This window comes from Bacidia gigantensis (assembly GCF_019456465.1).
Source record: "Bacidia gigantensis strain McMullin 20006 chromosome Unknown contig_156, whole genome shotgun sequence".
In the NCBI taxonomy this organism is placed as follows: domain Eukaryota; kingdom Fungi; phylum Ascomycota; class Lecanoromycetes; order Lecanorales; family Ramalinaceae; genus Bacidia; species Bacidia gigantensis.
The window spans coordinates 163,125-186,136 of record NW_025408594.1 but is presented as its reverse complement, the minus strand read 5'-3'; the positions used below and the strand labels follow the sequence as shown (position 1 = coordinate 186,136).

The window sequence follows — 23,012 nt, the reverse complement described above, 5'->3', positions numbered from 1 at the left end:
GGGTATTGAGAAATCGCAGGCTGGGTATATGGGATGTTGTTGTCGTAGAAAATCAACCTCCAGTCTCTCCCTTGCAGACGTCCCCTGACTGGCTTCAAAGGCAAAGGCAGGCAAGCAGACGACTGCGCAAGACTTGCAGGCCTAGATAGCGTCCAGTCCACTTAGTAGCTCCATCAGGCCAGCAGCAGCGGCACCAATTCCGATGCCTCTCTTGATGTTCCGGCTTGCATCCTTCTTGTCTCGGACGCGATCGGAAGGTCGATCCCTGCGACCTCCTGTGCTCTCGTAACTACTCCGATTGCTTCGATCATGCTTAGGCCTCCCCGATCGTCCATCAGCTGAGGGTACGTGAGAAGGAGGAGGCCCAGGCTGACGTGCCTGCTGCTGAGGAAAGAATTGGCCTTTCTGCATTGTGGGGCTAGTTGCTGGACTATATGGGCCTGGATAGTATTGTTGCGGTACATATGGCCCTCCCTGAGGCGGTCGCTGGGCTGGACCTGCTGGGCTGGTGTAATAGTGATGGGGTGGTGGAGGCCTCAGACTTGGACCTGGAGGATGGTGACCTTGTTGGGGATGACCCTGCCAACCTTGAGTGTATACAGGAGCCGCGGCTTGTCTTGGAGGATATGGCACTCCACGGACGGAGGCTTGCCGTACAAATTCCTTCTCCGGTGGGCTGTTCCTGGGTCCGGATGGACCTCCGACAGGACCTCCAGCATATGGACGCCTTTTCCGATCATACGAGCTATGAGAAGGGGCTTCAGGACTGCTATTACTGCTGGATTGTCGATGCCCTTTATGACGTGATGCAACAGGCGAAGGCAGCTCGGAAGAGTCGGAGGAGTCATCGTCAACATTGCGAAGAATGTGACGGCCATCTGTAGATCGTCGCGGGCGATGATCATCTTCATCATCATCAGATTCGACTTTGGCTTGTTGCTCTTTGAAGCGGAGCTTCTTCTTAACTCCATTGAGTTTTGGGCCCTCGATGTATTTTCCTCGTGGATGTTCATCAGAGTCATCAAATTCAGATTCAGTTGTATCATCCTCGTCATCAGATACGCGAGCTCCGTACTTCCTGGGCTTATGGTGGCCATGTCCATTGGTGATGGCACGCGCGCCAGGATGGTTCATCTGTTGTGGATATTCTGGGATTGTCCACTGGGTTAGGAGGTGATTCACAATATCTGGGACGTGTGCCTCCAAGGTCCGGTTCTCTTTGCTAAGTGCTTGATGTAGAGATTCATCAAGCTCGTGCAATGGCTGTTCCTGGTATTGTACCAGGGCTTTGGATGTGTCCTCCTCCTTTGGTGGCCTTGGTGGAGCTGTAATTGCCAGCCGAACTTCGTCTGGTGGGTGGTCATCGTACTTCGGAGGAGGATCTTCGCCGATGGAGCCGACCGAGTCTTTTCTGTCATCATCATTGGCAGCGACATATAGATTCTTCAGATCTTCAGATGACCAGTGTTGAAGGACGATCATATTCTGGATCTCTGCCCTTTCTTGCATCATGAACTTGTCCGAAACGCGGGGCCTGCAATGTGTCAGTGATTGATAGTCTGAGGATCTGGATGTATCAACTTACCTCAATGGTGAAATAGTCTTGGCCAGCTGGAGTATCTGTAGCATAATTGATAGATTCAACTTGAGATAGTCCAACTGACCAACTAGATATGGAATCTTCTGCTGTTTGAAGCACCAAACGATCCTCTTGCTCATTCCAATCTCTGTGAGGTGTCCGCTTTCATCCCTGATCTGGGCGAGTTCTGTCATGCTTTTGATCTCCTGGAAGATGTGTTCGCTGTGCTCTTTAATGTCGAAGACAGTCTCGACAGCTAAAGACGTGGGGTGTACACCACCCTCTTGCATGGTTCTAGCGACCTGTTTGAGCATAAGAGAAAAGTCAGACACGCCCCTTGAAATGTTCTGAATCTCCACGTCTGCATTCTGCATGTTGATCTTGACAGCATTGAGGACGAGGGAAAGACGAAAGCCGGCGCCGGCAGCTGCAGCGACTGAAGCTAGCCTGTCCATCTCATCAGTACTCGAGTCTGTAGTAGAGAGAGGGTGTCTGGGTACCGGTCCTGGGTCATATTGATGGGCGTCATGATGGCGCCCGTTTGATGACGTTACTGGGGGTTCAACGCGTGTCGATGAGACAGAGAACACCTAAGCATGATTATGGGGGGAGGGGAAATGCGACGAGCTCTAGATTGTTATGCGAGGCTGAAGAGGTAAGAGGAGGAGGGTGTGGTTAGGGGTCGAAAGAGTGGATGAAGACTGGGTCCATGCAACGCCATGCATGAAAATTGTTAGGGCACTCCACTGTTTCTGTGACACGAGCACGACGAGATAGAGTACCGAGTACTAGTACGTACTTTATGCATTAGTCCTCGGGGAGGCAAAAGTGCGCAAAAAACGTGTCAGCCCAGGAGGCACCAACGAAGAGCATTTCAGAGGTGGAGGTCGATGATGTGATTGGCGTCTCCGGCCCCTAAGTCCTTACATAAGCCAGTATTTAGGGTTTCCGGGGCCGGTCTTGGCTTAGTGACTGCTTAAAACCGGCAAAGCCGGCCCCTAAAGCCCCCTAAAGCCCCCTAAATGCTCCTCCCTCGTCCCGAACAGAAAATGACTTGCATGAACGCCTGCTTCGCCTTCTTTCCAACCCTTCTTCCCTGCTCTTGCAACGAGGCAGACTGTTCGCCAGACTTGTGCCTGACTCACGCATACTCGTCCGTCAGCATTTAGACTCGATATTCGACCGAGAGTGGAGCGCACTTGCTACCGAAACAGGCATTCCAAATGTCCCTTGCAGTTTTCGTTGTTTGGGTGACCAACATCAGCACGGACCGTACGCCTGCTGTTGAGCATTTATATTCGGATCAATTCCTGCGTCGGTGAGCTCGGCCTGGCTCCAGAGCTGTCACCAGGCTGTTGGATGTAGATACCCGAAAAAGCTCTGTCCTCGAAAATAAGGCAACCAGTTTTGCATGCCGAGTCTCGAGAAAACTCACGTGCTGCTTCAGAATCCACCGCGACGTTCTATTTTTCTCGCTATTACGTTTTGACAGCTGCAAGAGTCTTCGTTGGTTCCCTTATGATAAGACCATCAATCAATGATGCTTCGCTGCCTGCTTTCTTGTCTGTTATTCGATTCTCTACGCTCGGAAGCAAAGCTTGGCGGACAGGATGAGCAAGGAGACTCTGAAATGTTGAGGCCTCAACTCCTGACTGTTCGACCGGTTTTCAAATTCTCTACATTATTCGGCATGTTGGGGATGCATGCTCAAGTGACACATCCAATGCGCTTCCTGTTTCACTACACGAAGTTGCGAGAATGACTCTCGCAGGTCAGCTTCTTGACTCATCTTTGTACAGGTTGAGCCGGCAGCACAATATAATGATTGGCCATATGGGCTGCAAAATTAAGGCGGCACCTTCAAGATTTGACATCGCGACTACAGTGAGTTTCGAATGGGCACCGTGCTATCATTCGTCCGAAGTTCGTCTGCTTTGAATGCGACATGGGGCTCAATCCTGACTATCTATTCATGTTATATGGATGAATGGTTCTAAAGACGAGCGACGACTACACCCGGCTACATACCACCGTTTCGTGACTCAAACTGTCCCCTTGTCTCGTCAACGAGGGTATGTGTGCCCCCACCACCCCTAGTCGAGAGCGAGAGATCGCTGTTGATGAAAGCAAAGCGCTCTCTGCTTCCAATCCATACCCCCTCATTGGATGCAAAGCCCCAAACTCGCGGATAAAGCATTGATTACGACGCTGTTCACGCTGAGGAACGGATTGAGTCTAGGTGCAGTGTCTACCGTTGTGATATATTTGCCTGCTTTAAGGAGCGAGATCTGTTTTGCTGGTTTGCGTTGAAGCACATTGAAGTGCTGTTGCCTCGGGATCTGGGCTCGAGAAATACTGATGGTTTAGGCTTCCTCGAAGCATTCATCATGCAGTCTTGGTCTCCGGATTACCCTCTATGAAATGCCACGGTCCCCTAGCAGCGCTAGACTGCTCGGACGCTAAAAATATACAGAAAACAAGACTGAAGACAAGCGCACACGCGACATCTCAAGCTCATCATCTGAAACGTGCGTAAATCCCCACCAAACGCGGTAGCTTCCTGCTGGAATAGTACTGAATAGAGCACTCGTTGTATCAATCGGAACTCAACATGTCACAGACGCGGCAGCTTGGTGGAGAGACACAGCTTCACCTTGAAAAAGGGTTCGAATTGGCGCCGGTCTCATATATCAGCCTCTTCATCCAACAATGTTGAATCTGGCTGTCAATCACTACAAGAGTCTCCTCTTGCGTCTAAAGCCCCTCAACAAGCCCTTACCATGCGTAACCAGCTCATCGCCCTCGTAGCGGGCACTCTCCTCACTTCAGTCCTCTCCCTTCCCCGTCCTGAGCCTGTCAACGACCCAGCAATATACAGTGACGGTATTCTCAGCTCCTACCTGCCCTCCACAAATCCCGACCCCAATCAACCCAACCCTGCCAAACTCACTGCCGCGTTATCATCCACCTCCCAAGTCGACATTCGTTCCCTAACAAGTGCCAAAAATCCATCGCAATTGCCTATTTCTGCGCCTCCAGTAGTCACCTATCCACTCTCCCTTGGCACCCCAAGCTTTTCCACAGTCGCAAAACTAGCTCTCTGGTACTACCACCCATCTATAGCCGACTCCAATCACTATCATGCCTTCCTCAATGCCGTCACCCTCCAAGTCACCAAACTCAAAGCTCTCCCAGGTACCACAGTGATTAACGGCACCCGAACGACCCTCGGCCGTGGTCCAGCACCAAAACCTGGCCCTGCGCCCGACGGACCCGTCAACAGTACCAAGAACGAACAAGCTACCGTCGCCACATTGATCCTTGATGGCAATAGTCGTTCTCCCGAGGGCTGCACGGTCACACTAGCGATCCAGGGATTAGAGGCAATACAAAACTTGGTGCAAAACAGTCATTTAGGAGTAGCAGAGGGAAGTGCGTGGACAGCGCTTCGCCCGTCACGGGGTTCCGAGGCTGGGGGTGCCGATGGTGCTGAGGCTCAAGGGCAAGCTGTGGTCAAGGCGGCAAGCTGTACGTGGTGGGGCAATGCTGACGTCCCGTTGAGTGAGCTGCAGAAGCCGGTCCAGAAGTGGCCCGAGGAGGGAGGCGGAGTGGAGACTGGGGGCTTGACCTAAGAGGGCGCGGGCGTGCAGGGGACGGACACGAGAAGCCCGAATCTGGTTGGACAGGAGCATAATCAGTAGGGGGTGAGTGATGTGAGCGGAGAGGGGGGTTGGTACTCGAGAATAAGGTAGGAGAAGGGTTGTTGGAGTGGATATGTGGTATGGTGGGAGGAAGTACGATGTACTCACGGCGTGTGTCACAGAAATACGTTAGAATGCAAGAATTGCAACATCCTTCGTTGAAGTCATGAATCGAGCGTGCTGCGTGGTCGTAGCTTTGCATTGCCATCACGACCATAGGGGAGCCTCTAGGGCCCAAATGCTCTACTTTAGGCTCCTCATCGGCCGCACCAGGCCGTGCCGGAGCAGATTTCCAGCAATCAGCGGGACCCTCCTTACCGTCAACACAGCGTTTCTCCTCCCGACTTTCATCACCACGTCAAGTCAATTCATCTCAAGCACCTTTCGATTTGATGTCATTTACGCATTCAATGGGATTGCAACAACGGGCAAGTGTTGCTGTCCTTAGCAATCAGCCGCCATGGTCTCGAAACTCGCCGTCGCAGAAAAGTAGGCGGGTCGGCTATGGTGAGAAGCTATCTCAGCCCTCGTCGACTTGAACGTCGCAGATCTAGATTAACTATGGTAGCGAAGTCGGAACACTAGGTAACGGAAGATGTGATCAGGGATACAGGAAGCTGCTCGGCAGGTCACAACCAGATCAAACCCGAATCTTTCGTGGGCCTTATCCAACCTTCCTTGCCCTCCTAGCCTCGTTATCTGGCCTTCAACACGACCCGAGGACAAGCCAAATAGTGTTGGCTTCTTGGAGTCCTTACGAATCTGACGCCTTGTCTAGAGTACCTTGAATTTCAACCCAAAGATTTCAACCAACCCAGAATAAACCATCCATGGGGTTGAAATGAACTCAGGGGTGCGGCCGAAGGAAAGGGGTTCCTAAGAGATACTGCTATAACCAAAATGAATGGTTGGAAGATGCAGTCAACGTACAGTTTACGTCAAATAAATGGACAAGAGGCCAAAAGATGGCCGTCCTACAGCCAAGTCCGCTACGGTGTTACATGTACATCAAGGAATGAGGGTGATTTAAATGGTCCAATAAGAGGAAGCCAATTGGTCGCGGTACGGAGCATGTTGTTACATCCGGACTCTACTACGACACTATCGATATTATCGAGGCTGCAATAGCTGGGCGCTCATTGGTGCAAAGGCACATGAGGGCAGATCGATAGATCTCGATTGTCACTATTTACGTCACGAGGCGGAGGAGACAGCAGAAAAATGGAATAAGATTGACCATCGTATGGCGCCTTTAGAACTAGGGAGCTTTAGGCGACATTACCACCCGGAGCCCGGGAAACCGGATCGGTTCACCAACAGGTCGAATATATGAGCGGCATCTTCGACCCCATTACCGTAGGCCATCCATACTACGATTGAGACTGACAGCAATGCTTCCACATGCCTCGCATCTTCGGAAGAGAATCGTCATATGAAAGGAGAGGAAAGGAAAGGGAAAAGCAAGATTTTGCTCACGGCGAACGTCCGCACTAGAACTACTGCTAAGCACCGACCAACCACTGGATCGAATGAAACTAAGCTTTCCTCCAACAAAGCACAAGCTGGCGCACCAATGCACGCTGCAAGCTTGGATGTGCCCGTCTTGGGCCCGTGCCGCCCTCCACTACAGGGTGATCATATGGATCTCATGCTGTGCCGTCTTAAGCGTGTGCGGCGTTCCTGCAGCAAGCTGAGAAGCTCTTGTTGTAGGTTAGCTATCTTTCTTTAGTGACCTACGCCCCACGCCACGAGCAGAAACAAGAAGAGCTTATTCATCGCTGCTGGGGGATCTCTCTGCTTTTGTTACCTGCTTGTCTTTTGGTTTATGTACCATGTGAGTTTTAATGTGAAGAAAGAAAAGATGTCGGATTCTGCTGGCGGTATCCCCTTAGGCATTGATCTCCATGCCGACCAACGTGGGCGTATCATTGGGAGTTGCGTCGCCATATTCGTTATTACCGATATTTTCGTGATCTTAAGACTTGTGTCGAGGAAGCTCGCGAGAGCTGGGTATTGGGTGAGCTTCAATACGACCTAGAGGGATTCAAAATGGAATGCCAAAGTGCTGACGGGTCTGGGGCTATAGTGGGATGATGTTCTCGCTGTGATTGCAATGGTGAGTTGGCTTCGAAGTTGACCCAAGACTTTGGCCTAACGGAATCAAGATCTTCGCGAACATCCTCTGCATCATATGGTTCTGCGGTATGTGTCACGATCCAATGGGATCTCGGGCCAAGAGCTGACGAGGAATCTGGCTTGAAGAATTGGGCAATGGTTACGGACGCCACATCTACATCTGGCCGGTAAATGAGCGCATGCAGAAAGAGAGGCACTGGCGAAGGGACTTTTTCGTCTTCGAGCTCTTCTTCCATACTGCGATCACCATCTGCAAATTCTCTGTGTAGGAAACCACTCGAATGGTTATGCAGAAGGTCGGACACTGACATATGTAGTCTCGCATTCTACTATCGCATCTTCCCCTTCCGCGGGTTCAGGAACATCCTGTTAGGGGTAGCGGCCCTCTCCCTCGCGTACGGTATCTCAATTGATGTCTCCATCTTGTTTCAATGGTAATCGACCTGTGTAAACTTGATTGCCATCGACTAACGCATGCATCCAGCCGTCCACTTCATTATCAATGGGACTTACCAGACCCGACCGCGAAAGGGACGTGCGTCAACTTCCACAAATTCTTTGTGGGGAAGGGCATTGCGAACGTGCTTCTCAACGCTATAATATTCATATTGGTGAGCCTGTTCTCCATGGCTCGCCGCTCTGGTCACGCGATTGCTAAATTGGATAGCCGATTCCCCTTCTTTGGCGTCTTCGGGTCACTCTCAGACAGCAGGTCATCCTGACATCTATCTTCACGCTTGCCGGCTTGTATGTCACGTGTTTCCCATCTAGTGGGCTATCTGCTCACATAGAAACAGTGTGATCATAATCAGCATCGTCTGGATCATTGTCGTCCCCGATGTAACTCAGCGAGACATCACTTGTACGTATCATCCTGCCATTCGCCTAAAAGTAAAATATTGGGAAAGACAAACCACTAAACCTCGGCCTTAGGGGGCGCCGTTGACTTCGGCATTTGGTCCACTCTCGAGCCCAACATCGCCGTCATCTGCGCCTGCATCCCCTCCCTCCGCCCTCTCGTCACAATCCTCCGAAACGGCGTCTTCCAGCACCCTCTCATCCAAAAGAACCTAAAATCTCACATTACAAGCGTCATGTCCTCGAAACCGAAATGGGGAGCGGAAAAATCCACTGGGTCGGAAAATGATGGCAGATTCAGCAGGCTGGAGGAGATGGATGATCTAAGACCGTTTGGGCATGGGGTGGAAGTAAGGACGGGAACCCCAGGGCCAGGCATGGCTGGGGGAAATGGGAAAGGCGGAGAGGATGAGGAGGCGGGAGTGGGGATGGCGGTGCCGAGCAAGAGGATTGGAGTGAAGACTGATGTGGTGGTTGAGACGTCGGAGAGGTTGACATATAATGATCGGTTGTATTGAGGAGACGGATGCTGGACAACAATATACATAAAAATACATATGAAACACAAAATAATCGTACACGAATCGCATGAAGAAAGAGGCAACGAGGAGCTCCTAAACCGCCTTTTTCTATCGGATGAAGAGATGGATAGACTGAGTCTTGGGCATTAGTGCAGTGGTGAGACAGGCGCACGCCAAGGAGGGGAGGATGATCGGATGCTTCATCTATGAATTGTGCCGGTTATTGCGGCTCATGAACTTGATCTCAGGATACCGCCTACAAAGGCTTGCTACAGCATTATCACCCCTTCGATGGATCTTCCACACCCCCGCCAGAGGTACAATGCCGTCCCTCACTTCCATCCACTGCCTCGACGCCCTCACCTTCTCAGCGAACCCATCTTCCAGCCGCACAGCACGCCCCTGCCTCCCTTTCACACAGTCCATGAGAATGACGGCTTGTACCATGTCGAGCCGATGGTACACGTTGTAAACGCAGATTCGGAGCTTCCAGTCCTCGGATAGAGTTTCCCATTTGACGATGATGGGGGTCTTGTTCTTGAATGCTGCGGAGCGGGTGGTGGTGTCCCATATCAGTTGAGGACATTCTGTTTTGTGGGCTTTGTGAATGGAGGAGGGGATGGGGCCCGTGCCGTTTGTGTCCCACACACGCATTTCTTGGAATTCGGGGGAATCGATGGCTTTGTCAATTAAGTCGGGTTCGGCGCGTACGTATCGAGGGAGGTCTTCCATGAAGATGTTGAAGAGGATGGCGAATTGTTGGGAATTTATTCCTGTGCCCGAGATGCCGTATTCGTGAATGCAGCCACAGAGCAGTAGCTTTGAGGCGTGACTTAGGTTCTCCCACTCGATATTGTGCCATTTAAAAGGATTGTCTGACATGGTCAATTATCTGGACTGCTATCAGCACTGACTGTACGTGATCTCTTAGAGATCAGCAAAAGCGTACTCCGCTTGCAAAACTTCTGAAGGGAGTTTGCTTGTTGCTTCCGAAGTAGAGGTTAATGTTCGAGGGAATATGAAAGATTTTTAGAGAAAGACAAGAGAGTGGAATTGGAGAGGCTTTATAATGGAAGACAATTATCTTTTTGCATGAAGAATAAAAACTTCGGTATCCTGTGGCACCTCACCTTCTCAGTCGAGTTGTACGTGTCGGCCGTACACCGCCTTATCTTTGTCATCCGTTGTGCAAGCTTCGAGGGACGAATTACTGGTGTCGCTCATCCCGCTCTCGATGCTCCTTGTGCTGCCATTGAGTCGATGGAGCTTCGAGCCCAATCAAAGGGAGTTGCGAATGTTGTCCGACTAGTTGTCTCACTGGCCGAGTCCGGGGTAGTCCCACACTCCTGCTCATAGTCAGAGGGTACGGCGGTCGCACCTTGTTAAGCATAAACCAATGGTCGGTTTTCAGTGATAATTGGCAATGTAATCTTCACAAGGCTTTAGGCCTCTGGAATGTTCACCACTTTCTTCACTACGAGATCGGCACATGCTTCAGATCGAACTGAAACAAGATGCTGTAGATGGTCCACTTCCTGCGGACAATCTGACGTGCCATAATGGTATCACTATAAGGGCTATTTCTCTGTCTCTCGAGGTGATTGATGAGATAAAATTCTCGTACGTTTGACAGCATTCGTCGAGCACAAAAGTCCTCGTCTCATCACGGTAGAACCGACAATTGATTCTCTGCTTCCATGCCTCTGTTACAACTAGAGAGTGCTGCCTACACCTGAATTGGTAAAGATCATCCGTTATGTGAGAGTAAATGGTATGGGTGGGGCTTCATGGAAGGATTGTCGAGAAGAACAGGCGAGGCTGTACTTTCCATCAGCGCTTCGTACGTGTCAGCATGCTTAGCCTAATGCGCTCTAGAAGGATTTACCCCTAATTTGGATCTAACCCCAGTTCGGATTCCTTAGCGCATTGCCCAGCTTGGCAGTGCAGTTTTGGGGAGAACCCAAACTATGGGTAGATGCAACGGTCTGGATCGCTCCCTGAACTTTCCACTGACAATCGATTTCATCAAGCTACGACTCACTCCTATATATCTACGAGAGACTCGACTATTTCCTTCGGTGCCCGCCATCATCTGCATAGAGCTCGGCCCTCCCGCCCTTATTCAACACGATGTGCTCTCTTCCCTCCTTGCTCCTCACCTTCATCAGCACATCACCACTGGCAATCTTCAGGCGATGTAATAAACTTGAGCTTGAAGACTTTCGACGCTCTTAGCATGTACCTCTCCTCTGATGGCTGGAGCTATGGACTGGAGAAAGCGGGCGAGGGTCTGGAGGATTGCCATTCGGCATCTGGATTTGCAGGCCAGGCAGCTCATCTGTGGGATCAAGAGTGAGGGCAACACCGAAGCCAGTCCTCCGTGCTGTCATACAATCAGCTATGTTCACGCTGTGAGATATTGATTTGCTACATGGCTGCCTGGGGCTTTTGTGCTTAGAGCAAGACCACTTCACGAGTTCATAAAAGCTTTTGATGAGGAATATGAACACAATGAAAATGACGATGCGGGTAACAGCCACGATGTATTGATTCGAAGTCCAGGCGGACTTATTGTCCTCGGAGAGTGGTGCCATCTGATGTGAGCACCAAGGAATCCTGCGGACGGATTGTCTAGTGATTGAGTGCAAGTGAGGGCAAGTAGAAAGCTGGAACGAATTTGGGGGAGCCAGCGAGGACGTCACATCAAAAGAATCAACCAAGATCACAAGAGGGACTTTATAGAAAAGAGTCCCATAGATCACAGCTTAGGCTTACCTGATAGCATCTCTAGGTAGATAATCATTAGCAAATTCGAAAATAGTAGCACGAACACACAACACACAAAATTGCCGTACCTCCACGCGCAACATTGATCATTGATCAACTGAGTCTCTACGCTAATGTGAAGGATCAGGTTGACGCTACTGAGCTCTCTGAAAGTCCGACATAAGGCTGAAGCTCCAATTCAGATCAGCCAACGAATTTGTTGGGTGCATCCAAGGCATTTGTCGACTCTGACACTCCCTTGATGCACGGGTGCGCCTTGAATGAGAGTTCTAAACCAGATCGAGCCGTAAGCTAAACACGTATCGACTCGATCCATACAACTCTCCCAGGCTCGTCTGACGCGGCCGGCTGTGCACCGGGTGCCCGCGAGATGGCGTCCCACTTAGACACTTACTAATTGGTTCTAAGGTCTCTAAGTGCATTTGGCGGTCCCCGCTCCCCCTGCTCATACGTTAGGTATCTTTGCCGTTCTCCCTCACCTCCCCCACCTCACCATAATCTCTCAGGGTTTCATTCAAGGGCATTCCTTTCCTAAGCCCGAGTAACTTCTTTCGGTCTAGCTTACCGAACGATCGATAGAGGTCCTCACCCATGCCAATGATGTCAAATTCGAGAACATCGGCAAATTGACCGTCTTTACCTAGACTGAACAAAATTGATTTCAAAATGTGAAGACAGCCATTTGACAGTATATCGTGATGACCAAACCTCACCAAGCTAATATTGATCGAATGTCTTAAGGCAAGCATGACTGCGCCAAGCCGCTCATCCTCCCAGGAAACCCAAGGTGATCAAGTACTTGAGTTGTTCCAGGGTGGAATCGCGATATCAGTATTGGCTATGCACATAAATATGCAATTCATCTGAGATTTGCCATTGCTCTTGAAGAACTAACAACACATGTATCGAAACAGAGCAGAATATCAATTTGTCCTCGGCAGTCGTGAAATCACGTCTTAAGGTTTTTCGACAGAGGACTCTCTTGTTAAACAAGCGACCAAAGAAAAGGTTGGACCAGACGCGGACAATGAATCGATGCTGTAGTCGAAGGAGTAGACCTAATGAATACAAAAATGCTACGTGCCTTTCATCACAATCTCAACGCCCATCCAAGTAATGCTATGACAAGCCAACACAACGCAAGCTCAAGCACAGATGTCTACCGCTGCGCATCTGTTTTTCACAATTCTTCTCTCTTCTCTTCGCGTAAGCCTCTCTTCTTCCATATGGCCGCCTAAGCAGCAACTCCAACTTGCCCTGCCGGCGGCGAATTCATGACTTGTTCGATCTCTACCTTCGGCATCGGGGCGCTCGTTCCTCCCAAATCTGTCGCCTTCGCCTTCGGGTTCTTGGTGTAGTAGTTTGAGATCGCAGATTTAATCGCGTCCTCAGCGAGCATAGAACAATGCACTATCAAACCACCAACGTCAGCACCTCTTTCATCACACCAAACACTCCTCCCTCATCGATACCACCACAAGAAACAAATAGAGCTGGACTCACACTTCACAGGCGGCAAACACAACTCCCTCGCAATCTCCGTATTCCTCACCTTCCCGGCTTCCTCAAGCGTCATCCCCTGCACCAACTCCGTCAAATAACTCGAACTCGCAATCGCACTCCCGCACCCAAACGTCTTAAATTTCACCTCCTCAATCCTGTCTTCCCCCGTCTTATCATCTTTGTTCACGCGAATCTGCAGTTTCATCACGTCTCCGCACGCCGGCGCCCCGACGAGCCCTGTGCCGATGTTCTGGGCGTTCTTGGGGAGAGAGCCGACGTTGCGCGGGGAGGAGTAGTGGTCGAGCACTTTTTCGTGGTAGAAGCGGGTTGAGGAGGGGGTTGGGTTTGGGTTGGGGTAGGCGAGGGGAAGGATGGAGGAGCCCATGCAGGGGGCGATGTGAGGGCGGACTGAGGTTGTGAGAGCGCGCGCGGCGGCGCGAGAGGCTGGACGGACTATTCGCTGTATTGTGGCCATTGTGGTTGATGGGGGTTGCTTTGTAGGTGGGTGAGTGGTGGAGAGGAGTTGAAGTAAGATGGAAATGCGATGACGGAATGGGTTTTGCCCGATGGCGGTTTGGGGGATGTGATTGGTTCGGCTGGGGACCGAATCGGAGGAGGCTCGGAGGTCGGAAATAAGGGGTATTTAATAAAATAAGGCGAAGAGCAGTTCTGGTGGACGAATGATGGATGGAAGATGGAATGATAGAGCTACGAAAGCAGTCTCCGCTATGAGTCTGCTTCCTAGCCAACGCCTCGCTATGCAAATAGCCGCACTACATTGCCGAGAGAATGCAATAAATCTTGCTCATCTTTCTCAATGGATCATCGAAGATCTGCCATCATATCTTCGTCGTTCTCAAATGCCTCTGTGGGTGTAGCCCAGGTTAACTCTTCTCCCCCCATCCCACCCCCTTTTTCAGCCGCTTCTGCTCCGAGATGTACTCCTTGCTGAGCCCGAATTTCCGGTCGGTTTCTCTCACGTGAGACATGAGTGTCTGGACCTTTGCAACCTGTCGCTGCAAGTCATCAAACTGTTGCTCTCCTGACCGCGCTTTTGGACCCTCGTTTGAGGAGCTGAAGAACCGCAAGACCCAGGTAGATGGATCTTCAGAAGGTTCCGAAATTGTCGCATTGAGCTGGCCAGCGCTGATAAGCTTGATAATGTATTGGCCCGTTTCCACGTGATCGTTCGGATCCCACGAAGTCCGTTTCGATATTTCTGGTATGGGAAGCGCAGCGAATGTCTTCCCCAACCGTTGCACGGAGAACTGTCGGTAGGCATCCAAAACTTGCCGTACTAGACCCAAATTACACTCCTCTTGCCAAAACTTGTTCCCCTCTTGCGCCTCTGCTATCAACTTTGTCGCAGGCTCTTCTTTGTCAATACCATACTTGAAGACCTCAGCAAGGCCGGTGTGAGGTTTACTTAAATTTTGGCACATTCGGACTGTCTGAACATTTGCCGTCTTCGGTAATGGCACTAGCTACAACATCTCGTCAGTAACGACCAGGAAGAGCGAGGAGTGTACGAACCTTTCCGTAGAGGAGAAGCGAAACCAGAACATATTTCTTGTAAGCCTCAACCTGTATTCGGCTCGCCGTATTTGTGGTAGGGGAAGTGAGACAGAGCTCAAGGAATAGCATGCCTCGATCCCAATCTTTCAATGCCATGTAGCACATTGCGCCAAGTAAAAAATATTCTAAATGATCTTGATAGTCTAATTTTCGAGTGAGTCCAGATGCAGTGTTTATGAAAGTTGAGCTTGTTTCATGGAAAGAGCAAGGGAAAGGAGCAAGGCTGTCAGCAACAGCTTCAGCTCCTTTGTTCGTCATGGCCGGAAAGTGATAAATGTCGGAGTCAAGGACTTGTAGTGGAGCAGCGTATGCTCGAGCGTATAAGCACAAGCGTATCAGGAGAACGTGTGAGGATGTGAAGGTAGCGCCGGAAGGGTCGATGCGCAAGATGGCGGTTCTTATTGGGTTGATAGCTGATGCTGGCTGGTTTCTGTCAGTACGCGAGAATGATATGGGAGGGCTTCGGATGTACCTCTTGAGCCAGTAAGGCTTTGTGATTAGTCGTTTCGATGATAGTACGAACATCGCTTCCAGCGTAACGTATTTGAACAGGATCGAAGTGTGACATGAAGTCTAACATCTTTTGCCATAACGGCGTCCCAGGAGCAAAAGCGTCATGTATTGCAGGCGCATTCTTTCCTTTTACACTCGGATCGATTATGTGAGCCAGCAGGACATGTGAGTAGGAGATCGAGTTAATGGCAGGATTCAAAATCTGAGCAGCAATCAGCACTTTGCAGCTATGGGACGGTTTAGGCAATCTCACGTCGAGCAAGCTGCCCCCGGAAACAGAACCTGTCAATTTGGAGAGCGGGATCTTCTGTATTGAATGGGTGAAGTTTCTGGCTTGCTTATCATATTCTGCGTCTGTGAGAGGAGGATTTGGAGGTGGGTGCGGGGGAAAGCTGAAGAGCAGAGTCACATGGGCGTCCATTATGTGGGATGTAGATGTGGCTTCTAGGAAAATGGAGAGGGAGAGAGGGCTTCGTGAGAGGCTGCTAGCTACATGGATAACACAGTATGAGCTATGACCATGCTTGAGCTAGCTATTGTGGACGGTCCGAGTGGTGTCGAAATGGGTGTGATATCCATTCCTCGAGGACTTTAGGCGCCAACGGTCTAAGGCGCGGTAGGCGCCCTAAACCCCGCGAACTCCGGGGTCGCAGCCGTTCAACCCTAATCATCTAGCCCTAAGATTCTCCCTCAATCCTCCAGCTTTCAGGCCACTACATCGCTCTTCCAGTAGATTTCATCCTACTTTCCGTTCTGTTCTGGATACAGTTCTATTTGCACAAGATGTACTGCAGATTCATCGGAGCTCGCCATGGACTGCGAACCGCCTGAATTGGCATTCGCATGACACATCATGGTGCATGCAGGTTGTAGTGCAGATGTACACAATGACACCTGCGAGGCGCATCCAGGTCCCCTCCAACCCCACCTGTCAATCAACTTTCTCCCAAGTGCGTTGTACCTTCGTCGCTTGCATTTTGCATTACTTCAGTCGAGCCATTTGAGGACTGAACGTTCCGTCACTCATCCTCTTCTCTCTACTCTACAAATTGCGTTTGACCGTTCGAGCCACTTCGCAGCACACTTTGTTATTCTCCCTCAATTCTGTTGTGTCTCCGCTTGACGAGCGTTTGTACTTTTCCTGAAAGACTATCGTTATGGCCATCCTAGGTGTTGACCTAAGCGGCACACTCCCCATGCTTCTGACGATAAGTTTCGCATCACTGCTTTTGGTAAGTGGTGAATGAGCGAAATCTTGCTCCGTCGGTCCTTTGAAGACGCTAACATCGGTACGAAGCTTTTTGTCTACCAGCTTGTTTACAACCTCTACTTTCATGAATTTGCCAACGTCCCGGGACCGAAGTTTTGGGCTGCCACACGACTAAGGTTTATCATGTCGCTCGCCAGTGGCCAGATATCGCACGACGTCAAGAGGATTCACGAGAAGTATGGGACGATCGTTCGCTTGGCACCAGATGAAATCTCTTTTGCGAAGGAAGAAGCATGGAATGAGGTTCTTGGTGTCCGGCCAGGCTACAATCAGTGCCTGAAAGATATGGTTTACTTCACGCCCCCGCCGTATATGCCCCATAATGTCGTTGGTACACCAGTGATAGAAGATCACGCTCGTATGCGACGGGCGCTCAACCATTCATTTACTCCAGCAGCCTTGAAAGGCCAGGAACCGATTGTTGAGTCTTACGTCCATTTGTTGGTTTCACAGCTAGTGGAGAAGGCAGAGTTATCGGGATCAGAGAGAATGGAGGTCACCACCGACGTAGTGGACCGATTCAATTACACGACTGTTGACATCATTGGTGACCTGGTATTGGGTGAATCTTTTGACTGCCTCAAAAATAATGCCTTACATCCTTGGATCACTCTGATATTCTCATTTGTCAAGGCCGCAATATTCGCGGCCGCCCCCCGCTTCTACCCATGGTTCTCGTTTCTTGTTGAAACATTCCTCGTCCCCAAGAGTCTACTCAAATTTGCAGAGAATCACTATCAAGAAGCCGTCGCGAAGATCCACCGGCGGATGAGCATCGAGAAACAACGAGCTGACCTAATGACGCCTTTACTGAAACAAGGCATCCTCCCGGAAAATCAAGCAGGGAAAGGAATGACCCTTGGTGAGATCGAGGCATCATTTTTCATGTTAGTGGTGGCAGGCAGCGAAACGATAGCGACGACAATGACCGGCCTCACTACCTACTTCCTCCGCGAACACCGAGTTGTGGAATTATTAGCGTCAGAAGTTCGCTCCACTTTCTCCTCGCCATCCGAAATAACCATTGCTGCACTCAATGATCTGCCATATCTCAACGCCGTCATCCACGAAGCCCTCCGCTTATGCAACCCCATCCCCTCGGGCCTACCTCGCGTTGCCCCGAAAGGCGGTACAACAGTCTGCGGTCTTCATCTTCCTGCCGGCACTCATGTCAGTGTCTCTCCTGCAGCAATCTACAGATCTTCATCTCTGTTCCATAAGCCGGAAGAATTCATTCCAGAACGATGGTTCCCAGAAGCAACCCGCCCAGCCGAACACATCAACGATCACCTCAGCGCCGTTCGTACCTTCGGCCATGGCCCTAGAAGCTGTATTGGGAAGCAACTGGCGATGGGTGAGATGAGACTTATTCTTGCGAAGCTGGTATGGCATTTCGACTTTTTGGCACCCGAGGAACATGGCTCGATCCTGGATTGGCAGACACTGAAAGTGTTCCTCACGATTGAGAAAGAGCCTGTCTGGGTCAAACTAAGACTGAGGAACGAGATCACAGTGAGGAAAGGGTCATTTTAACTTTGCGTACGTCGTATTGTGGTCTTTCGCTAGCAGTCGTCGCGTCTAAGTGCCGTTTATAGTATATTATGCGCTTCAACGAATCCTTTTCTTCTGAACAATTCTCCTTGGCACAGCCGTCTTAGGACGCGCATGAGGATGCAATAGTCAAAATCCCATGCTTCGGAGTTTCTTAGCTCCTTCTCTCGACGAAGCTCCACGACAGAGATGCCCCACTCCCATCCTTCTCTCCGCTACCTGCTCCTCTTGCTATGTTTATATCTATCTCTGTCTTCTGCGACGATACAAGAAACAAACACCACAGGGCTCCCTACTCCACAATGCCGTAAGTCCCGCCCCGCCATGAATCTCCTAAACTAACGAGCCATCTTCTACAGAAGATCACGAGCCCGCCTGCCCTGCCTCCCACGTCTCCGCAATCCCCTGGCTCACAGCCCTAGCTGACGGCGTAATGCCAGACACGTCGCAATACGACCCCGGCAGTAAGCACCCTCCCCCCCCGTTCCTCAATCGCCCAACCCTCAACCCTCCCCGCTACTCCCTCCTCATTCCTGCAACTGAAGCCACCCGTAGCAAAAATTCTCTGCATCCCCTCCATAGCATCCTACCTCCCCTTCCTCAAGAAAAGCGGATACTGCGTCTTCAATTCCTCCCCCTCCCCACCGCCACCACCATCCCCACCACCACCGCCGCCTCCTGAGACGGGCGGAATCAAGATGGGCGCCATGGTGGTTAGATACGGCTTACATGCGCTCGAAGATGATGGGTGTAGGCTTTGTGGCACGTGGGGCTGGTTGGTGGTGAGGTTTGTGGAGGATAGAAGGGGGTGTGATGGGTTGTGTGATCAGGGGAGTGGGGTTGGGGATGGTGGTGCGGTGGTGGGTGAGGGCGTTGGGAGTATGGTTTAGCAGGAAGAAGAAGATGCAGGAGAAGGGAGTTTCTAGGGCCGTTTGACAGCGCCGAAGCGGAATGTGCATGGGATTGGGTAGATGGGAACATCGGTTCCTAAAGGTCATGTCTATCTTCAAACCTTTTCATCTCACTTGAATTCACCAAGATGAGGTCACATCGAAGCTTTTCCAATTAGCACGATGACAGATTCCACCCCCGATCATTTCACACAACCTTCTCATGCCTCCATTTCCTCCCCGCCTCACCAGCATAATCACCAACGCCCTGTCCCCGCCCACTAACCAGATACTTATAGATCGTCAGCCCCTCCAACCCCACCGGCCCTCTCGCATGGATCTTATTCGTCGAGATCCCCACCTCAGTGCCGAATCCAAAGCGCATCCCATCCGACATCCTCGTGCTCGTATTCCAGAATACGCACGCTGAGTCCACGCCGCGCTGGAATTGTCGTGCGATCTTCTCATCAGTGGAGTCAGAGGACGATGGGACTGCGGTGATGATCGCGTCGGTGTGATGCGAAGAATTTGCGTTAATGTGCGCGATCGCTAGGGTGCAGGCGGCGGTGGCGATGTTGTCTGCGCTGGATGCTGTTGGGGTAGGAACAGTCTTGATGGCGATGGTAGGGCCCAGAAACTCGGTTGAGAAATCTTTGTCTTCGGCGTCTTGGAGAAGAACGGATTGAGACCTTGGCAGTGAAGATGAGAGGGCAGTCTTGCTGCTTGCGTCGCAGCGGAGGCTGACGCCCTTCTCTATCAGGGCTGTGGCTACAGGTGGCAGGACGGTGGTGAGGGCTGCTTCGTCGATCAAGAGTATGTCGAGTGCGTTACAGGCAGCCAAGTAGTCTAATTTGGCGTCCAGGACGAGCTTGACGGCCATCGATGGGTCGGCGGAGGCGGTTACGTACGTATTGCAGATGCCGTCGGCGTGACCTAGGACAGGGATGCGGGTGTGTGTTTTGATGTACCGAACAAGGTCACTGCTGCCTCGAGGAATGACAAGATCGATGTATTGGTCTAAGTCGAGGAGAGAGGCGATATCGGCGTGGGTGGTGACGAGTTGGATGCTGGAATTGGGGATCTGCGTTGTTGACAAGGCGGATGATATGACTTTGGAGATGGCGAGGAAGGAGAGAGTCGTTTCTTTGCCGCCTATGACAGAGGTGAGGAGTCTGCGTAAGAGGGCAGAGGAGGATATTCTGATGGGAGAATGCTATGAATTGCAGAATGAAGAAAACCGAGTCAATCATACCTTTCAAGATCGCTGAATTACCGGACTTGATAGCCAGAGCCGAGATATTGGCGATGACTTCAGGGCGTGCCTCGAAGATGATGAGTAGCACCCCAATCGGACACGATACACGTTCGAGCACCAGTTCATCGTCTAGGATCGTTTTCAAAGTGGTCTGATTGACTGAGTCGTACAGGGTCTCAAAGGACATGCATCACACCTCCATGAGAGGCCCGCCAGACCAACAGTGTGGATGTGCCATGAAAGTCAGATGATGCATATCCTCTAAGACCCATCGTACGATACGTTAGTTCTCATGGAGTGCAGTATCACATATTTCGTGGTGGCTTACGAGGATCCTCAAGTTTTCTCACATCCAAAATTCCTTTCAACATATCATCGTACTTGCCCGGTCGACTCAGATCTAGTCGTTTGATGACGCTCTGGCTCAACTTGCCATCCTCAGCTGCTTTGTTCGCGGCTTTGAGGTCTTCAGCGTTGGCTGCCAGGATTGTCTCTCTGGCTTCGGAGAGTGCGCCATGTATTGCCGTCAACGCATCGTTTCGGGATGAAGTGTCTGTGATTGCAAGGTTTCGGGATGATATCGATGCTGCTTTGGCTATCTCAAGAGGAGACGAATCTGTTACTGACATGATTTTTTGGATATACAAAGGAACGTTCACGAAAATGTGGGGAATGCGAATCAACTTTGATTGAGGTCAAATGCAAGTCAAATTAAAAGAAAACGGGACTGCAAGATGACCAGGTTCAAGATGACTCGTGGTATGAAGAGCCGCCTATTTGGACAGGAATTTGTAAAAGAATGTGATGATTTGAATGATGTGTGAGTCAAGTCACCGAATTCGCTTGGGCCAGGGGCAAAGTGGCACTAAAGCTTACTAATCACTTTACATATCGCCTCCGGCAATAGGTACATAATTTACTGGTTGCAAACGAGAGAGTGAACGGCAGTAGTCTTTTACATGCCTCCTTGATTGTCTATGAGCATTGTCTATCCGAAAACACTTTGTACCCAAGAATTGGAAACTATGAGTATGTACAAGGATCGATGGAGGCCGGTCAGTATATTCACTCAAGGTGAGAATAAAGGATTGGGTATCAATGCCACTCGTCAACGCCTTTCAGATCCAACGCATAACAGCATCCACTCATTATGGTCACCATCCCTTATGCGACCTTCTGTTTCTCGCCCTCGTCATCCAGGCTCCGTAGCATATCTCTTGTCAACTCGAAAGTGAGCCAATTGCTGGCCATACTGGGGGCAACCTTGAGGAGATTCGGCAGGATGCCCTTGTACATCCCACGTACACCTTCATGCTTGACTATGGTCGCCACTGCTTCCCACATTGAGTTGTACTTGTATCCCATTCCACTCATTGTGTTGATCTGGAATCTTCTTCTTAAAACATCGAATGGATATGTGCAGGTTTGCGCAAAGCCTCCCGAGATAGCACCAGCGCATAGCTTTCTCCATGCACTCGGATCTTTGTCGCCTTCGGGCGTGAAGTATTTCCGCACAAGCTCATAGGTCATGAAGTTCAACCCAACGTAAGGCGCTACACCTGCCACGGTTGGTATGATGCCTCGATAAAGAGCTCGTAAGCCACCCTCTGTTTTGTACATGTTGACCAGCGTGCGACCCATCCCTGGTAGTTGCTGCTTCTGAAGTTCACTGAGAGAAGAGAAGGAGGCTGATTGGATTGACAATCGCGTGCGGACGATGTCGAGTGGGTAGGTGAAGCAGACGGCCGTGATACCAGCGCATGCCCCGCAGAAAAGTCCTTCGAGTGGTGGTAGGCCTGCGCCTGGTGAGGCTTCAAGATGCTGGGAAGTAGGTGTCAGCAAGTCACACCACTCGCAGATCAGAAAATAGAATGTGTAAAATTCATACCCTCTTGTAAAACCCGTAGCTCGAGAACTGCACAGCAGAATATGGTACAATCCGTATGCAATTCGAGCCGTTTCCTCTCATGAACCCTTTGAAGCCTTCTTCTCTCCACATTTTCTGCAGACCTTGTGATATCGAGAGCTTGTACTCTGTCCGTCCAACGCTTTGGACTTGTAAGAGTATCTTTAGCCTCTCGAGAGGAGAAACAAGCGTTCGCGAGACTGCCCCAGCCATGCCTCCAGCAATGAAGGATGACGTGAATGGTTGAGACACAAAATGTCGTATGCGAATTATGCGTGTCAACTCTTCAGGCAGCTTCGCAATTGGATTCGGCGTTTCCCCTTTGACCTTAGCCGAAGGGGTCTGGCGATCGACACTCATTTTGAAAGACTCAGGTGTATATTCTCCGTTTAGTGGAAATTGTTATGGTGCAATTTTTATCTCGATTCTGGAGGAAGTAGTGTAATGTTTAGGAGATCGAATCTCGTTCTCAGATGTCTTTGGCTATGATGTTGACTCCGGCAAGGCTGTGTGCCAAAGGACGTCGATAAGTGGAGACAAGGAATACTGAGTCGCGGCAACGAGGTGTAGGAGAAGAAAAGGGGATCTCCGCTCTGACGGTTGAGGTCACAGGCCATAGAATGCAGGTGATCGTTGGTGTTTCGATGGTGAAATGCTACGAGGCTGTTGAAGCGTCGGTGTGCCTAAAAGGGCTGAGATGTTTTGGAGGAAGTGATACGACGTTATAATGATTGTTGATGCTTATCTAGCATCCTGTGTGGCGATCGAGACTCTCGATAGCGCAGGGGCGAGTGCGAGAGAGGCAATAGGAGACGAATGGAGAAGCTCGATTCACCCTTCGGCGCCGCATCCAAATTTGGTGCCAAGAGATTGCTGACTCATCTACTTAGCGTTGCCAATTTGCCGAGTGCCGACGCCTGTGGTGCCTTTTCCGGGTGGCGTCAAAAGTTCTGACCCTACCTATCAG

The 23,012-nt window shown here is 50.6% G+C and overlaps 7 protein-coding genes across 7 annotated transcripts; 2 read left to right on the top strand and 5 right to left on the bottom strand.

Annotated features, from left to right (window-relative positions):
• Positions 1-141: 141 nt before the first annotated feature.
• On the bottom strand, positions 142-2,108 carry KY384_002363 (uncharacterized protein; the record flags this gene model as incomplete). The annotated part of the gene is made up of 3 exons (XM_044810886.1): positions 142-1,534; positions 1,586-2,026; positions 2,080-2,108. 3 exons carry the CDS (start codon positions 2,106-2,108, stop codon positions 142-144), a joined length of 1,863 nt encoding a protein of 620 aa, XP_044671769.1.
• Positions 2,109-4,359: 2,251 nt separating this feature from the next.
• On the top strand, positions 4,360-5,211 carry KY384_002362 (uncharacterized protein; the record flags this gene model as incomplete). Its single annotated transcript, XM_044810885.1, has 1 exon — positions 4,360-5,211. One exon carries the CDS (start codon positions 4,360-4,362, stop codon positions 5,209-5,211), a length of 852 nt encoding a protein of 283 aa, XP_044671768.1.
• A 3,788-nt stretch (positions 5,212-8,999) lies between these two features.
• On the bottom strand, positions 9,000-9,677 carry KY384_002361 (uncharacterized protein; the record flags this gene model as incomplete). The annotated part of the gene is made up of 1 exon (XM_044810884.1): positions 9,000-9,677. The coding sequence occupies one exon, from the start codon at positions 9,675-9,677 to the stop codon at positions 9,000-9,002; it is 678 nt and encodes a 225-aa protein (XP_044671767.1).
• A 4,292-nt stretch (positions 9,678-13,969) lies between these two features.
• On the bottom strand, positions 13,970-15,594 carry KY384_002360 (uncharacterized protein; the record flags this gene model as incomplete). Its single annotated transcript, XM_044810883.1, has 3 exons — positions 13,970-14,569; positions 14,619-15,083; positions 15,133-15,594. 3 exons carry the CDS (start codon positions 15,592-15,594, stop codon positions 13,970-13,972), a joined length of 1,527 nt encoding a protein of 508 aa, XP_044671766.1.
• Positions 15,595-16,330: 736 nt separating this feature from the next.
• KY384_002359 (uncharacterized protein) lies at positions 16,331-17,976 on the top strand (the record flags this gene model as incomplete). The annotated part of the gene is made up of 2 exons (XM_044810882.1): positions 16,331-16,405; positions 16,471-17,976. 2 exons carry the CDS (start codon positions 16,331-16,333, stop codon positions 17,974-17,976), a joined length of 1,581 nt encoding a protein of 526 aa, XP_044671765.1.
• Positions 17,977-19,092: 1,116 nt separating this feature from the next.
• Positions 19,093-20,768, bottom strand: KY384_002358 (uncharacterized protein; the record flags this gene model as incomplete). The annotated part of the gene is made up of 3 exons (XM_044810881.1): positions 19,093-20,036; positions 20,137-20,298; positions 20,468-20,768. The coding sequence occupies 3 exons, from the start codon at positions 20,766-20,768 to the stop codon at positions 19,093-19,095; spliced, it is 1,407 nt and encodes a 468-aa protein (XP_044671764.1).
• Positions 20,769-21,303: 535 nt separating this feature from the next.
• Positions 21,304-22,405, bottom strand: KY384_002357 (uncharacterized protein; the record flags this gene model as incomplete). Its single annotated transcript, XM_044810880.1, has 2 exons — positions 21,304-21,960; positions 22,028-22,405. The coding sequence occupies 2 exons, from the start codon at positions 22,403-22,405 to the stop codon at positions 21,304-21,306; spliced, it is 1,035 nt and encodes a 344-aa protein (XP_044671763.1).
• Between the last annotated feature and the right edge of the window lie 607 nt (positions 22,406-23,012).